Source organism: Arvicanthis niloticus, chromosome 20 (assembly GCF_011762505.2).
Source record: "Arvicanthis niloticus isolate mArvNil1 chromosome 20, mArvNil1.pat.X, whole genome shotgun sequence".
Lineage (NCBI taxonomy): Eukaryota > Metazoa > Chordata > Mammalia > Rodentia > Muridae > Arvicanthis > Arvicanthis niloticus.
This window is the reverse complement of record NC_047677.1, coordinates 32,219,505-32,238,436: the sequence shown is the minus strand read 5'-3', so window position 1 is coordinate 32,238,436 and position 18,932 is coordinate 32,219,505. Positions and strand designations below refer to the sequence as shown.

General features: G+C 40.4%; 1 protein-coding gene across 7 annotated transcripts in view; it reads right to left on the bottom strand.

The window, feature by feature from the left end:
• Jmjd1c (jumonji domain containing 1C) overlaps positions 1-18,932 on the bottom strand; it is a 166,355-nt gene that overhangs the window by 122,903 nt on the left and 24,520 nt on the right. For 5 of the 7 annotated variants that reach the window (XM_076917019.1, XM_076917020.1, XM_076917021.1 and 2 more), the window contains exon 1: positions 11,856-12,020. The exons of the other annotated variants lie outside the window; for them this stretch is intronic. In XM_076917019.1, coding sequence (XP_076773134.1) covers positions 11,856-12,020 — 165 coding nt within the window. Of the gene's footprint in view, positions 1-11,855; positions 12,021-18,932 lie in introns of those variants that run through there. 7 annotated transcript variants of the gene reach the window in all.

The following is an 18,932-nucleotide window of genomic DNA, read 5'->3' as shown; positions in this document are numbered from 1 at the left end:
AAATTTTATTTTATTAAATAATTTTATTCTTCGACAATTTCATACATGTATACAATGTACTTTGTTTGTATCCATCCCCCATTCCCACCTCCTTATCACCCAACGCATCTCTTTCTGACCTTCTTTGTCCTTTATTTTTTTTTTGAGGGGGTATAGCCAATTTGTGCTTCCTGAATATGAATGGATATGCTCAACTACTCAAAACTATAGTCTAAAATTTACACTTAATACAAATACCCAAAATTTATATTACAAAATACTATTTGTTAAACAATACTCTGAATGTTATATATGTGTTAATAAATGGGCACAATGATTGACTGGTCACTGCAGCTGGTAAGATCTACAGAGGAAATCATTTTAAAGTAGTTAAATGAGATATAAACAAGCACACAAAACTACTGTCTAATGATCCAAGGAACTTCTCTCACTGAGCTGGTTTGCTAGCAAACAAGTCACACAGTGAGGTACCCTTGGCTGGTAGGCGGAGACAGCCACTCAACCTGGGGCTGTCTGGTTTCCCTTTTCCTCCTAGTTTTACCCTCACATGGAACAGGAAACAGTTATTTATCAGTTCCTCTTAGTAAAAGAGATGACAACATACAACATGGTTTCAAGTATATCCATACACAAGATGTATTATGTGAGGACAGCTTTGTGTGCTTCAACGCTCAGTTCTCTTCATCTTCCCAAGTGCTGCTGACAGGCATGCTCTTTTGGGTTTGATGAAAGATGTGTCACGCATACGATGCACATCAATAGGTGCCTTGTTATTCAAAATGGAGCCTACACAAGATGAAAAAGAATCTTTTTTTTTTTAAAAAAAGAGGTAGGTCTGGCAAGGTGGCTCAGTTGGTAACAGAACTTGCTGCCAAGACTGACAACTGGCTTCTCAGAACACACATTAGAAAAACCAGCTCCAAAATGCTGTCCTCTGACCTCAACAATGTGGTGCAGTACACGACAGAAATGGGGGAGTAAAAAGAAAACACTGGCACAAAGTTCTGCAAGTGCCAAACACAGTCTGGCCTCCTAGTGAGTGCCTACAACTCTTGCCTGCCCTTTATGCAGCTTGGCCATTAAGCCCACCTATCAGCAATAGTGCTACACGATTTCTCTGACTAGCCCTTTCTTTAATACCTAGAGCATGGAGTGTAACTGTATTATTATAAAGTAAGGAACCTTTAATTTGGGGATGCTTCCCTCTCCTGCCACCAAATATATCCTATCTTCTTAAAACATAACTTCTTTAACTCTGACTATAAATCCAACATCAAGTACTCAGCATTAGGTGCAAACTCCACTGGATAAAAGCTCGGACCTCATAGCATATACTATTAATACAGTGTGTATAAAAACTAAAATCATGCAAATGTTTTATTAAAATTATGTTATGATATTTCAAAAAGGTTGAAAGAAATCCACATGCATAGGCAAACGTCTATGAAGTTGACATTCCAGTTCAAAATAGGGAGGGGCGGGGCTTACTCCTACAGGACTTTCCACACTTTAGTTACCAGAGGAAAGTACAGGGTTACTCAAACTTCTCTGTAGCCAATTAACTAGGTATTAAAAAAAAAAAATCAGAAATTCCACAACCACCCCCTTCCTCTGGTTTATTTATTGAACAGTTTACAAAACTCTGAAAAAATAATTACTATTATTTTATTATATAAATAACATAATCTAGTAATTAGCGGTCAAATGAGAGAAATGCAAAGAACAAAGGACTACCACACCCTGCATCTTATGCCCATCCTTCCAATACACTGAGTTTTTCAACATGGGAGCTTTCCAAAACCCATCTGTCATCTAGGGGTTTGTAATGGCTGCTTTCTAACAGGTAAAAGACATGGGTAATGAGGATCAACTGTCTCTAGACCCTCTCCTATCCTTTGGGAGTTAGGGAGCAAGGATGGAAGTTCAACTTCTAATCAAGGTGTGGTTTTTCCAGTGATCAACCCTTATCCTGAAAGCTACCAAGGGTCTTCTAACAGAACAAGACTCAACTAGAACTATTTTAGCTCAAGAAATTCACAAGGTATTAAGTGTTCTGCCTCAGAAACCAAAAACAACAAATATACATTTACATGCCACAACTGTGAATCCATTAGCAAATACATTAATTGTCTCTCTTTAAGTACCATTGATGAGTTCCTTTTTTTAAAAAAAGATTTTATTTATTCTCTGTATATGAATACACTGTAGCTGTCTACAGACACACCAGAAAAGAGCATCAGATCCCATTACAGATGATTGTGAGCCACCCTGTGGTTGCTGGGAATTGAACTCAGGACCTCTGGAAGAGCAGTCAGTGCTCTTAACTACTGAGCCATCTCTCCAGCCCAAGTTTATTTTTAAACTTGAGTCCACCATTTAATTAACACTTGATATTTATATATTTAAACACATTTATTAAAACTCAATAATATATAAAATTGAGTTTTTTAGTTTCATTCATAAATATTAGAAAATTCTCTTTCAGTGAGTTATTAGATTTGTTGTTATTAATATATCTCAAAGAATTAAAGATAAATATCAGAAAACTCTAGGGCTTTTTAAATTTTAAATCAACAGACACCTACTATATGTAATAAGTAATGCCCCAGGCATGGGGACAGTAACTGGTATCAAAGCCAACTCGTTTTATAAGGTAGTTCAATTCTAGTGAATAAAAACAAATAGAACATTTATTATGACAGAGGAAAGAAGTAGAAAGTAAACAGAGAAAGAATAAAAAAAAGATGGTGGATTTTTGATAAGGTTTCCAGAGTCAGTCAGAAATGGTAAATGTGCTGTTGTTTCAACAAACTTAAAGAAAGTGGGGGATTCTTGCAGAAATCTTAGGAAAGGACATTTGACACAGAAATGCATGTGTGAGCGTCACAAAGCAAGACCATGTCAGGGATATTCAAACAATAGCAAATAAGACCACCACATAAGGAAAAGTGACAGAAGTGACCTCAAATGAAATTTGAGTTGTAATGCCTTTCAGGCTACTACAAAGCCTCTACACTAAGCAGCTTAGAAGCCTTGAGATTGATCATAGAAAGGACATGAACTGGCTGATTGCTACAGATACTACACACTTTTATGAGTAGGTACCCACTTACCAAAAACTAGTTCTAGTAGCCCAGACAACTAGAACTAGTTACAAAGATAAAGGATAATCTAGGCAAAATATAGTGGTGATTTAGTAACAAAGTGGGTAAGATATGGTGGGGTTCTGCATAAATTCAGAAAGTGGAACCAAAAAAGACTTTGCTAATCATCTGGATGAAATGTGAGTCAAAAAGATCAAGGCTATCTGTAAGGAACCTGGACAAGAATGATGATGTTATCATTTAGTGGAGGGACAGGATAAATTTGATATGGTTCAATTATTTTAGGCAAAACTACCGAATTGGATGTTTCCTATGGTCCATACTATATCTTGCCTGATAATGTGCAGTTATTTCCTTTCACATTTAGCACAGCTACATAGGTCAATTACGAATATGTGCGATTTTCATAATGGTTCAGCAGTTCTCAATCAAAGGGGTCATGACCCCTTTGGTGATCAAAGGACCCTTTCACAGGAGTCACCTAAGACAATCAGAACACACAGGTAGGGGCTAGTGAGATGGATCAGCAGTTAAGAGCACTGACTACTCTTCCAGAGGTCATGAGTTCAAATTCCAGCCATGGTGGCTCACAACCATCCATAATGAGATCTGATGCCTTCATACAGGTATCTAAAGACAGCTACAGTATACTTACATATAATAAATAAAAACCTTTGGGCTGGAGCGAGCGAACCTGAGCAAGAGGAAGAAGTGAAGGGGGGAGTGGAAAGAAAGAACACAGAACAATTCATTCACAACAGTAGCAAATGACAGTTATGAAGCAGCAAAATAATAATAATAATAATTTTATGATGGGGGATTACTATACCATGAGGGATCACAGCATTAAGAAAGTTAAAAACCACTGATGAAAGACAAACTCCAGACAGGTACACTTAAAATTAATAAAGATTTAAAAAAAAGGCAGAAGGATGTGGATATGATTCATTGATAGAATGCTTGCTTAGACTATATTAGACCCAAATTCAAATCACAGTACTAGAAAATAAAAAAAGTAAAAAACATTATTCTAGATGTACCTTTTCATACTGTTTTTGGTACTTACACAACAACACAGTGGGCAAATCTTAAACAGATTCTTGAGTCTTTCATCTCAAAAAGTATCTGGGAGTGAGACATTGGAGGGAGGTATTTTTATTTTACTTAGTATTTCATGTTTATGTGTATATGTGTGTCTGAATGTGAGTTTGTATGTTGGGATGAAGTGCATACAGAAACGAGGAGAAAATCAAGATGCCCTGAAACCGGAATAGCAAGCACCTGTAAGTCACCTGACTTTGGTACTTCGAATCTAACTTGGGTTCTCTTAAAAAATAAAATAAAATAAAATAAAATAAAATAAAAAGAGTAAAGAGATTGCACTTAAGCACTGAGCCATCTCTCCAGCTCGCCCCCAAAGCTACTTTCAGTATGTCACTGCCATGTTTTTTGTACACATAAAATAGCTTAGCCCTACTGAAGACACAGCAATGAATACAAGAAACAGAAGTTGGGTTTTTTTGTTTTTTTGTTTTTTTTTTTTTTGTTGTTGTTGGTTTTTGTTGTTGTTGTTTGGTTTTGGTTTTTCGAGACAGGGTTTCTCTGTGTAGTTCTCTGGCTGTCCTGGAACTCACTCTGTAGACCAGGCTGGCCTCAAACTCAGAAATCTGCCTGCCTCTGCCTCCCAAGTGCTGGGATCAAAGGTGTGCGCCACCACCGCCCAAGGACGCAGAAGTTGTTAATGACTTACTTCAATCTTATGTATCAGGTTCTTCTAACTTTCAGAAGGCTTAGTAATTATGCTAAACACAAGCATATGACTATGTGCTATGACTATGTGCTTAAGAATCAATGGAAAGATAAAGTATGAATAATTTTGTCTTTTAGACAGGATCTTTGTAGCTCTGGCTGTCCTGGAACTTATTCTGCAGCCCAGACTCACCTTCACCTTGAACTCAAGAGATCAACCTGCCTCTGTCTCCAGAATGCTGGGATTAAAGGTATGCTGCCACCATGTCTTTATTCATATATGTGGCATATTCAAAATACTCAGTGTGGAATAAATTGTCATATCTTAGAACTTAATTTAGCATTACAATGATAAGCTAGCTATGTTAAAAGCTAAATCAACACAACAGTTTAGAATACAACAGAAATGCTAAGACCTGTTAAGTATTATCAAATATGAATTTTAACAGGCCAAATTATTATAAGTACAAACACTAAATAAAGAGAACTGTTTGCTACCTTTAAAATGTCTCTCAAATCCCTCAGGGAACACTGTGCTGTCTGCATGCTAAGGCTCTATTTATAGACAAGACAAGACAAAAAAAAAAAAAAAGGCCCACGCTAAATAGTTTCAAAGCCATCAATATAAAATGACAGTGCATAACTATATCCATACACTGTGTATTCCTTCTCTGCTACCTTCTGAATCTGAAAAGGCTTTAACAGATGGAACAGATGTTTCAGTCTAAGTATCATCTCTCACAAAATGGAACTAGTCACATAGACCTCCTCCTAGATTAGAAAAACCCTAACATGTATTCTAGTTCCCACGACAATGATAGCCTTCTCTGACATGTGAAAAGCTCTCCTCTACATCAGACACACATTTCTACACAGGACAGCAACATGGTAAATAAACGGGCTTGGAGAGTTCTACTCAGTACATACTAGCAACACCACCAACTTCTGGAAGCAAAGAAGTCATCAAGGAGGTATTAAGACGGTATCTGTATTTTTCAGAACAGTTGAAGTGCTGTGATGAGCTCTTGGGTGCTCTTAAAGCTTGGGAGAGTTAACAAATATTAACAGGGATAATACACATACACCAAAGCCCAACACAAGTCAGTGTTCAGGACGATGAAAACGTGGGCATGAATAACGTCACACACATTTTGCAGTTAGCCTACCACCATTGTATTGCTACTGATGACTGCTGACTGGCAAATATGCCATTTTTAGAATAAAAATTTTAATTTCAGACGCAACATGAAGACATACACCTTGGAGTCAAACAAAAGTACTACACACAATGTTGGGCACGGTGGTCCCTGCCTTTTTAAGTCAAAAACTGGATAAGCAGAGGCAAACTTATTATCTCTCTCCAACTTCAAGGACAGCCTGGTCTATATAGTAAGTTCCAGGGCTACTTAGTGAGAGTATTTAGTACTTAGAAAGACCCTTCTTCTTTAAAAAAACAAAAACAAACAAACAACAAAAACAAACAAAATCAAAAGACCAAACCAAACACCAGAAAGTAGCAGTCATAGACAGACTTGTGACTATCACAACAACTGCTCGGATGTGGAACTAGAAGTAGCATAAACTGAAGATATGAAAGACAGAGTCTCCCAACTTGGGAAAGAGATATACAGCAATGAATAATAAATGACTGTAACAGTCAGTGAGGCTACAAATGAGACTTCAATTTAAGTCTCCAAAGGCAATTGGTTTCATGCTACAACATGTATTAGAGTCAAATGCAGGACAGAGGTGATACATTGAGACTGAAGAATGGATGACCAATGCCTACATGCTGTATCTATACCAACAGAAAGAAGTACAAGGTAGATTAACAAAACAAGTCTTAAAGCAAAACTAAGTAGGCAAGGAACTAACCTCACTTAGCAAATTAAAAGATAAGTACACTATATTTAAGGAAAAGTAACAGCTTAAAAGAACTTGAATTGTGATGTTATAGAATGTAGGAACAAAGGTTAAAAAAGAATGTAGAAAATTTTGAGTGCCATGGTTCACAGCTGTAAGCCAAGCACTGGAATCCTGACCACAAATTCAAGGACAGCCTGGGCAACATGGTAAACGCTAGGCCTAATCTACAGAATAAAGGCCTGTCTTAGGGCTTTAGTGTTAACAGCATAGGTTGCTCTTGCAGGTTCCATGGGATCCAGCACACTCTTCTTAGTTCTGCAGCCATACCAGATACACATCTGGTGTGTATACATACATAAAACAGAAACACAAATAAATAATAAGTAAACCTAAAAAGGAAAGGCTTTATCTCAATGTAACAACCATACCCTCACACATATTCCAAAATTAAAGGATCTATTTTGATTTTAAAAGTTTGCACACTAAAAGCTATTTAAAGAAAACAATGTGGAAGTGTATCAAGAAACAGCAGGCAGTGGTGACGCAGGCCTTTAATCCCAGCACTTGGGAGGCAGAGGCAGGCAGATTTCTGAGTTTGAGGCCAGCCTGGTCTACAGAGTGAGTTCCAGGACAGCCAAGGCTATACAGAGAAACCCTGTCTCGAAAAAAACCAAAAAGAAAAAGAGAGAGAGAGAGAGAAAGAGAGAGAGAGAGAGAGACAGACAGAAGATGCAGAATCAGAAACCTGTATTCATATCCCTGCTCTGACACCTACTGGTTCTGTGATTTCAAAATTCTCAAGTTCCTTTATTTTTGAAAGGTTAAGAAAACAGACATCATGCCAAGCAAGGTGATGAACAGCTCTTATCACAGATACCAGGAGGTAGAGGCATCTGTGAGTTCAAGGCCAGCCTTGTTTACATAGGGTGTTCCAAGCTAGTCTCACTGTGATCATGTCTCAAAACGCAACAAAAAAAAACTTCAAAATATCAACCATTTCCACAGCATTATCACTGAATCATGGAAATGTAAAAGACTAGTAAGTTACTATCTGTGAAGCTCAACAAACATCATAAGATCCCAGAACAAAATGTTCTATCCAGTTCATAAAGAGAGTTCTGACTACAAAGTGAACACTAAACTTCCATTCACAGCAGCTTTATAGAACTACAAATACCCAATGTAAGCACTTAAAGATATTTTCTAGGGAGTGTTTAAGAGTGTACACTCAGTGTTTTCTCCAAGAGAAGGTAGTTTCCCCGCCCACATGGGAAGATTAAGTCCATTCTACAATTTTCACAGAGTCGTAAGTAACCACACTAAGTTAAAAGCACAGGAGATGAAGGTGCCCACGTCAGTGACTCAAGCCGACTGTAGGACACTGAACCACCTGACAGATGCCCTTACTCTAAAAGATTAAAGCTATGTTCTCTACCACTGAGCTACAACCAAGTCCCTAAAATATTTTTAACATAATTAATAATGTAAAATTTGGTGGCGGAATCATTAATAACACTTCGGATGATAAACTTAAAGATTATCATATTCATCACTGTTACAGCATTAACTTATAGACAAAATTTAAGATTGGAAGAATTGGATTCTCATATAAACCAAACATGAATATTTTAGTCATATGTGCTTAGAAACTAATCCAAAAAGGAACAGCAGAGCCAAAACTTACCCCAAAATGCACACATACAACAAACCAAAACCAAGGAAACAAGCCAACCTCCAGCCTTCTGCAGTGGCTTCCAAGTGTACTCCAAGTCGTGAGGAAATGGAGGCAGTAGACTGCATGAGTTCTAAGACAGCCTCATTTACAGTGAGCTCCCCAGGCAAGCCTGAGACTAAGTGAGACTCTGCCCAAATCCAACAATAATTGCACAGCAGGTTTATTCTAGTAGCATTAAGAGTCACTAAATCCTAGAACTCAGAAGGTAGAGACACTGGATCTCTTTATGTCTTCCAAAGGACAGCCTAGTCTACACAACATTCCAGAACAGTCAGGACTGCATAAAGAGATGCCATCTCAAACACACAGACACAGACAGACAGACAGACAGACGTGCACACACATGTGCACGCTTGCAAACAAACACACACACACCATAAAAACAATGAACACAACAAATATACTGCCCATATATGGAGAATTTAAAGAGAGAATCTAATGAATTAGTGTCTACTAAGCAGTTTTTTATTACAGATCTCAAGTTACTCTTACAAGAGCTTTAAAGATAAAAGCACTAACTCCCAGCAACATCACATACCTACCATTGATCCGTCAAATTAGCAATCACTAACTTAAAAATTCAATGACACACGTGTCTCTCCTCAATGAAGCTTAAGATGTTGTGTACAGATCCCACGTGTACACTGTGAATGGAAGTCAGATGACATCCCAGCTGCTGTTCTACAAGGGTAAGACACCTTTTTGTTTTTTAACATCTTTACTTGTTTTGTTTTAAAAGTCTTTACCTATGTGCAGGAGAACTTGTATGGAGGAGTTGGTCCTCTGCTGTCAAGGGATCCAAAGAGCAAACTCGGTTGTCAAACTGGCTCAGTGCTTTTACAGCCACTGGCCCAGAACTTATGGAGCCAGCCAGGATGTATGCCAGCCTGCTTGCCAGTGAACCCAGAGTCTGCCTGTCTCTGCCTTCTCAGGGCTGGAATTCAGGAGTGCCCCACCACACTTGCCTTTACTGAGGTAGGTTCTGGAGAGTCAAACTCAAGTCTTCACATTTACGTGCTATGCTTAACAGGTGAAAGACTATTACCACCCTAGGTTAATAATACAGTTTTTAATGAAAGGTACTTCCAAGAAAGCACATTTCTGTTTCTTTCCAAATGTATCTGCTAAAATAGACATGCTACCATAACTGGATTATTTTCTTAATTTCAGAGTAACAGGTCAAAAACTTAATAAACATTATGGTCATCTAGTTATTTGACTTACTAAGTCATTTTAACAATACACTACTTTCATCATAAAGCTAAATAGGCGAGTAAAACCTCAAGTGCTAAGGAAATGTGCACAACATTATTAAGACCTAAATCATAGCTTGCACCTCAAAAATCCAAGACAGGTACAGTGGCACAAGCCTATTATCCCAGCTATTTGAGAGGCTGGGGCATAAAGCACTTTTGAGTCCAGAAGTTCAAGACCAGCCTGACAACAAGGCAAAATTTCATCTTAGAAAGAAAAATCTTACTTCTGCATCCCCAAGAAATCCTATGCAGAAGTCACGGTGTTTATAGAAGACCATTTTGCTTCCATATTATTCAATAGGCAGACCATAATGAAGGCCGACTGAGCGTTTTCTTAATGTAGCTGAGTGTAAAACCGCATTAACACTGGTGCTAAAGCATTCTACAGCTCACAGTCTCATATAATATGTAAGGAGCCCTTGGGCAAATATAAAAACTATAGGTTTTAGAATGAAAGGTGAAATACAGTAACAAATCACTTGTCAAATTATTGAAGAAAAGCAAAGAGTCACACTGCTTCAGTTCAGCGTGGATTTTTGTCCATTAAAACTTATATAAAGGCTGGGCAGTGGTGTCGTACGCCTTTATTCCCTGCAAGTGGGAGGCAGAGGCAGGCGGATTTCTGAGTTTGAGGCCAGCCTGGTCTTTCAGAGTGAGTTCCAGGACAGCCAGGGCTATACAGAGAAAATGGGGGGGGGGGGGGGGGGGTGGAGTTTGGATTTGTAGAGAAACTTACACAAAATGAAATGTTGACATATTAAGATATATGAGCCAATAATCGAGAGATAAGTTTAATATATGTAAACAATCTGTCACCTCCTGAAATTCCTTTTTTTTCCCAGTCAACTGCTGTGAACCACAGGCAACTACATATATAATAGAAAAAGGGTCTTGATTGTAACCCCCAGCAGGCCTAGAACTTGACATCTTCCTGCACCACACTCCCAAGTGCTTGGATTACACCCATTCAAAACAGTTGACAATTGTTACTTCTAAGTAACCACCTTAATATCTTGGTATTTACAAAAAAGGGCAACTGTCATATGCTTATTCCCTCTGTATTCCGTTCTTTCCAATAAACCTTCCAATGTTTCAAAGCTTGACTGTCTCCAATACTATCTAATGTAGAAGAATTTCTTAATTCTTATGTACATAGAAACATAGCCTAGCAAAATTCTGCTCCATGTTTACTTTCGTGTCTAAGCCATTATCCAAGTATCCTCCACGTAAAATCTCCAATTTCCCTATCAAAGCCGAAAGAGAAATGAGTCCAGCATATTTTTACACAAACACAAAGCAATGGCTATGTTAAGCTATGACAAGAAAGCATTAAGATGAGTAAAGTTTAAAGGCTCTTTTACTCCTTTTGCACAAAGAATAACCACAAAGAGTTTTGTTAATTGTCTCCTCTTGTAAGTATTTGCAACTAAGCCTATTTTACACGGTTAAGTTAATAATACAGTGCACGGGGAACTATGGAATTGATAGCAGGTAGGAATGGTTTGAAAGAACATACTTGAAACTTCCAACAACTATATCAAAATGGTGACTATTTTTGCATTTTATGGTGGATTTGATCTAAATGCAAGGGGGATATTTTAAACTCGCAGGATAAAATCACTCAAGTCGCTATGAATTTCAGCAAGTATGTATTTACTGAACACTATTTAGTCAATCCCCTACCTCTACTCTGGTCCATCACCTTATTCCCATTCCCTAATGACAATGTGCTTGTAACCAACAAAGCGTACCCTGGCATGAAATCATAAATACACACTTATACTGACAGTGTCCTATGTAGCTGATAAATGTGAAAGAGGCCTTTGTGAAGCCATATAAAACTCAGGAGATCGAACCGTAAAGCACTGTTCATTTCTAACAACAACAACAAAAGTACAGAATGACGGAGAAAGGAAGAAATAATTTCGATTAGTCCTCATACCAAAAATATTCCCATCGTTTCCGACTAGAAAGTCAAGTACAGGATGGGTCTGCCCGGCAGAGCTCAGAGCCGGGGCCCTGGCAGCGCTCCCCTTGCCCCGCCGGCCCTCCCCACCTGCCGCGCGCCCGCCTGCCCGCCCGCACCCCCGGGCTGCGCTGCCCACCCGCCCCGCGCAGAGGGGCGTGACGCCCGCCAGTTCTCACCGCCAAGTCCGGGTGGCCGCGGTCGCGGTGGGACACGGCTCGGATGACCCCCGCCCGCCAGGCGCGCCCGCAGCCTCTCTGCCCGCGCTCGGGACGCGCGTCCTCTCCGGCCGCCACGCACAGGAACCGCTTTCCCACAAGCTCGGGCCGGGTCTCCACAGCCATGGCCGCCGCAGCGCCGGGAACGAGCGCCGCCCGCTCCTACCGGCCGCCCATGCTGAGGAGCCGACCGCAGGCGAGGCGGCCCGCGAGCGAGAGCGCCCTTGCACGCTCGACGACCCGGAGCCGCGCCGCCCCCGGCCTCACGCGCGCCCCACAGGCAAACTGACAGGAATGTGCGCGCGGCCGCCCAGGCGGCCGGTACCCCTCCGCCTGGCAGGTCGGCCGCGCCGCGTGTCCTTCCGCGGGCGGGGGAGCGGGGTCGGCGGGCGCTGCCAAGTAGTGCCGCCCACGGGCTGCGCTGCGGCCCCGAGCGGTGGCCGCCGAGGGGCAGCGGCCAAGCTGCTTCTGCCGCTCCCTCGGCGCCTCCTGGGAGTGGCGAGTGTGAGGACAGGGCTCGGCTCCCACGCGCGGTCACAGAGCCAACTCCGGGAGGTCCGCATGTCAGGAGCGACGGCCGTGCGAACACATCGCGCCGTCGTCAAGGAGCAAGGAGCCCGAATCCCCGCGCGTCTCCGGGCGAGCCGCGCCGCCCACCCCACCGCGCCCCCCTCGGCGGCCCGCGGCTCTAAACCAGCATTCCTCCCGGCGGCAATTCTAATTCCGAGTTGGAGCGGTTCGGAGATTTACACCTCGTGCCGCCTTCTTACAGGAACGCTAGACACTCCACCGCGAGCTGTTACCGACATCCTTAAATTTCACAAACTGTCTCAGAGCCAGCCCGAGTACTCCGCGTACTAGAACACAGTCAGGTAATAAAACGGAAAGCTCCAGAGTCAGTTACTGGAAAAGACCATGGAAAGAAAAGGATCTTAGCCAATCACACTTGAAGAAAATAAATGATGTTTACTTCCCGTCCAATCACAACAGGACTTTATAACCCAGACAAGGACAGCTAGGAATTCCTCTTCTGATCGCGCCTCAGTTCTCACAAGCAAGTCTCTCTTTCAAGATACCAGTAGCCATGCTTTACAGGCTTGTATTTTAAGGAAGATCTGTGAAAACTTGAATCTAAATTCAATCTGCCATTTTCCAGGGATTATCGTCTTCAAAAATTCATCTAATCCTATAAAAATCTCTTCCTAAGCCCCCCATGCTTTCTGAAAACCCTTGTAATAGCACTGAGTGCTTATAATAAATACAAAAGACGTCTCTATCTGTAGACAACTGTTAAAGCTTTAGACAGAGTGGCGGAGGAAGAGATGGAAACCACAAGGTTCAGGTGAATAGATCAGTCTCGTTTTACTTGTCTAAGAAAAAACAAAATTGTTATGCATAAAGGAAAACTATGCACAAAACTGCGTGCTGGCGGCTCAGGATTTCTTAATTCCCACCTAAGGTTAGTAAACCCAATAAAACAAGCCACTGAACAAGAGTGCAGCACATGTAAGGTTTTTTAAATGGAGTCTCATTCAAATACCAAACCATCAGTGATCTCTCTGCTTTATAACCTGGGGCACAAAGTAATCATTACAGGAAATAGGGGCTGGGAACAGAAGCTGCTGCTGGGTGGCAAAGCACTTGCCTACTTAGTGGAAAAGAAAGGTCTGGGTTGGGTTCCCAGTGTGGGTGGAGGTTTTTTTGTTTGTTTGTTTCTGTTTTATTTTTTAAAGAAGACTGCTTAATCCCTAACTCTCAGTGATACCATAATACAATGAAAGCAATATCCAATAAAAAGCATGTAAATACAACAAAACCAACATTCCGGAGAGAAACAAAGCTTTCGCCGACTTTGTTTTGATCCCCACAACAGTTTTCTTACTAATGGGGGAGGGAGGCTCACTCTGAGCTCACACTCTTGCTTTTCTCAAGTGCCAGAGTTACAAGTGTGTACCACCACAAGCAGCTTTAATGTACTTAATGTATTTGAGAATTAGAGCTCAAATTGTCTCCTACAATCTCAATACTGTAGCCAATATTTAGGTTTCATGCTAATCTGTGGCTTGTCTACCTTGAGAAACTTAAGACCTTAAAAGTTTTTGTATTGTTTTGTTTTTCAGTTTGTTTGCTGGTGTTTAATTTTGTTTTAAGGAGTATGTGTATTGTTTAATTTTACTAGCAAATCCTAACTGTAAATAATATGGAATTAAAAGTTTTAACATCAGATTTCAAACCGTGGTATAATGATTAATATTTACTGTCAATCTAGCAGTCAAGGATCACAAACCCACTTAGCAGAAGGGATCCCTCATGCCTGTGAGGGATTATCTAGATTTTACTGTAGGCACAGGAGCCCACAGACTGGGGGATCTTAGCTGTAAGCAAAGGGAGTAAGACAGGACCACTCATCATCCTCTGAGACTGACTGTTCTGCCTACATGCTCACTTGCCGCCTTCATGTCATGCTGTATCATCCCATTCCGCCAGACCTAACCGTGCTAAATTCCTTCAAGCATGGGCTGCAGCAGAAAAGCAAGGCTGTTACAAGAGAATCTCACAAGAACAGATATAAAGACTTACAATTCCTAACCAAGGTGTTGATTTCATTAGCAAACTACCAATTTGATAGAAACTCCAAGGCCATCCTGAGAGCCTATACAAACACCTGCCTACTGTTAGCCTTCCAAGGAGAATCTCTGCAGAAGCCAACATCTGATTTCTATCTTCTTGATGCCACAGGAAGGGGGAGGGAAAATACAAAAGGAATAACCAGCCAGCAATAGACTGAAGCTTCTAATTGTGCATTCTCTACTGATGGTCACTACTTTCTATTTATAGTATGGCTGCACAGGAACCCACCACTTGTTAACTTCCTCATTTAGACTTGACTGTTAATAATAAAGCACTAGAAAGTTAGAATATATAAATAGCAAGACAAAATTCCTACTCTGCTCAATAAGGAAGCTCAAGAAACAAAGTAATGGAAACACAGGAAGGACCACACTAAGCATCTCTCTCCCCAGGGTGTCTTCCAGCAAGTTACCCACGCCCTCCCAGAAGTACTCCAACTATTAACTGCCACCAAAAAGCCACATGGAAATTTTCACTATGCAAATAAGTCAGATGCCTCCAGGACCATGTTCCCACTAAATCCACCAAGCTCCCACTGCCCCGTGTTAGTCAGAGTCAAAAGTCCTGAGCCTAGTTCTGTCCATACTCAAATTCACTGAGTTGAGAACTTATCTTACTGCTATGAATGAGGTGCTGGAGATATAGCTCAGCGATTAAAAGGACCCAGGTTCAATTCCCAGCAGATGCACTCCGTGGCTCACAAGCATATGACCCAGGTTCTAGGGGATCCAATGCCCTCTTGTGGCCTCCAAAGATACCAGGATGTACATAGTGCACATACATACATGCAGGCAAAATATTTGTATACATAAATTCTACCTAATTCAAAAATGTGAACATGTTAATCTAGTCCGTCAATGCACTTCTCCAGATGAAATAGGACTTCTTTACATACTGAAGGCCCTTTGCAATCAAAGCTTTGAAGTACACTACTCAAATTAATGCAACCGGTTTGAAGGAACAAAAGACAAAACAAAACCTAGAAGGGAAATATAGTCATCTTCAGTCACTACTTCCTTTGGTTCATTCTCAAAAATGCACATGATTACACATAATGAGATTTATAACATACTGCAAAACACAGATATGTAATAAAAACAAATTACTTCATATAAAGGAAAGCACTGTATACTAGCTCCACATGGGCTTCACTACTGCAAATTATTTATTCAATTAAAGGGAGTAGATAAAGCACTTCAATTCCAGAGCTTGCATTTACAGAAGCCACCACCTGGAAGTCCTGGGCTTCACTTTAGACTCCGATGGCGCTAATGAATACTGAACCTCAAAAATATTTTAACTACAGACTTAAAATCCAATCAACATATTTGCTAACATTCAGTTACTGGGGAGCACATTGTAATGTTACTTAATATTAAATTAAATAAGCAGTATCATTTTTAACAAAATATATCTCAAATTAGGCAAAACTGGTCGTTTCATTCCAAAATTTTTAAGATGTAGCCAGGTGGGCTAAAGAGATGACTCTGTAGTTAAGGACTGCTCTTCCAGGGGACCCGGGTTCAGCTCCCAGCCTGTCTGCCACCATCTATTGAAAACTTGCTCAAGGTCAACATGTCTAAAACACTCAGGCTGAAGAAATCTGTAGTGTTCTAAGGCTTTTGGGTCCTCTGTCTCATGCCAAATGCAAACCCTAAAAATGATCAGTAACTCCTAGGTAACCCTGTTCATCTGTCAGTGTTACTGTGAGCTGCCTAACACTTGCCCAGTTCATTTTTCCCAAGAGGCTCACAGGATATACAGAGCTGTTCTTAGTGCACTCATGCTAACAACAGACCCACACTGCATAACCAAGCAGGTTCTTTTTAGAGACTTTAAAAATGCATTTATTATTTACTGGAAGCAGCATGTGTCGGCCCTTGAGCGGGTCTTTTCCTAATAACACCTATTAACTGTACAGCTTAGTAGGGTGTCACTGTGACCTTTGCAGACATTCTCGTACTGTATGCTGGTCGTGTTCCTCTGCCCTTCCCTACGCACACCCACTCCCTACTTTCACGGCAAAGTTTCCACATAGGAAAACAGACATTCAATTTCTGTCTTTCTGAGTCTGACTTAGTGCACCAGGAACAGTGCTCTCCAGTCCCAGTATCCCTATGCAGGTCACTTGGCCTCATTCTTTATGGACAGTTTAGTATCGAAGGAAAGTTCATATTATTCTCTTTGTCCACTCTTCTGTTAGTTATCAGGAACATTCCAGATGACAGCTGTGACTGGTGAGAGAATGAAACTGGAAGGACAGCAGGGATCTCTTCTGAGTACCTGCTTCATTCTGTCTGGATACATACCCCGTCATGGGAGAGCTGTCTCCTACGGCAGCTCTATTTTAAACTTTTTGAAGACTCTCTATTCTGTTTCTTGTGTGGCTTTACTCCTCTACATCCCTGCCTGAAGTGTACAAAGGTTCTTTCTCTGCACATTCTTTTCAACATATGTTGTACTTTGTGTTTTGATAAACAGCCATTCTAAGTAAGATGAGGTACTATGACATCATAACTGTGATTTGCATTTCCCTAACAGTAGATGGCACGGGGTATTTTTAGTACAACGTATTTATTGCCTGAAGTGTCTATTCAGGCCATCTTCCCATGATGTCATTAAACTACTTGCTATTCTGATTTAACGTTTTTGATGGTTTCTGGGTATCACATGTCAGAGGAGTCTGACAAATACTGAAGACTGTCTCTTAACTTTTGACGACAGTATCCTTTGCTGGGCAGAAGCTATTCAGTATGCCATAATGCCATTGAGACAAGATTTATATAAACAGCAACAGAGAACGTTTTTACTCTCCAAAATTGGTGGTAAAACTATTCCATTAAAAACAAAATCAGAACTAACCTAAAATGAATGGTCTCTCACAGGTAAAACGTTACATTTAGAACCTCTAATTTAGTATAACTCGATATCCTTCTTTATATATAGCTTAAAAATCCTTTGACAACTATTCTTACTGCAAAACTATATATTAAAATGGATAGTTTCATGTGCTTGTATATGTAAATGTACAGTTTAATTTTTTTATGTTCACATTTATAACACTACATAGTCAAGAACCTTATTTTGCAGCCTTGGGTCATACCTAAAAATATAGTAGGCAGATTCTTTGGTGTTTTCTTCTAGTCGTGTTTTACTTTCAAATTTTATGCTTAAAAGTTGAAGTTTGTATATGTATCCCTTATGAAAGAAACCCAAAACCAATTTAGTACTGTCCATAAACCTAACAAAGACTGAGAGACAGGGACTACAGTGGGGGACATTCTATACCTTGCAGAAAAGAGCACTCTCTATGGCTGTTTGGTTATTTAGTTTTTGTTTTCTACACCCCCTCTCCCAACACACACACACCTAAAAACAAAGTTCCTTGACAGCAGTGAAACAATTTTCTTTACTGAATTGTGTTAGGAGTTACTCAGAAATGTCAGAAAGCTTAAGTAGTGAACTCTACTTGAAAAAGTTCATGCTGTGGTCAAAGATCCTGACTCCCATTAGTTTTAATACTGAATATAAAAACATTTATTAAATAAATTCCTTCAAAATTATTCACAGTATCTACTGCTGAGGGAAACTACTATCCTGCAAGGGAAGAATAGACTTCTCCTAAGTCTAAGGGAGAAGCAGATTACAGAGGAGAAAGAAACACAGCCTGTACAAACAACCCCAACACTAGCCCAGGACAACAGGACTCAACTCCCACCACTGCAAACCTGAACACCTCCCCGCGTAGGAAATGGCACTCTGCCACCAGAAAGACTGCCAAGGCTGCACCAGAGCTCTAGCACATCAACACCCACTGATGAGGCGCTGAAGACAACCAGACTCACTAAATGACAAACCTGTAAACCCTCCTCATTTTCCTTCATCTCCCCTCCCCCACATCTAAGAACATGGCTGAAATCCTAACTTGAGATAAATCTTTGTCAGAAGGAAACACAATCCAGGAGAACTCAGAGACCAGCCAAACGTTGGCACCATTGGTCAAGGGATGTGAAATAATTATGACTGATAAAAATTATGCTCACAATCAGATAAAAACAATGAGAAAAAAAGTACGTGAATCAAGTGTTAGACCAGGAAGCCGAGCTCTGAGAATAAAGGCAAAGAAACCAAAAACACCAAAACTGAAGGCTTCATTTGCTATTTGCTTACCTTAAAGTCAGGTTTTACAGGAAAAAGCAGGATAAGGTTTTTACTCTTTCTTGTTATCTGTAAGTTGTTAGAATAATAAACTGATGGTCTACCATCTTCCAAAGCAATGCCTACTTCTTAACCTCAATTTTTCTTTCTCAGTACTACTAAATCATGTGATCTTGCTGACTTCTATGGAAATAGACATGATGATAATATATTCAGAATTTTGGACATATTCCTGTATACTGAGAACTT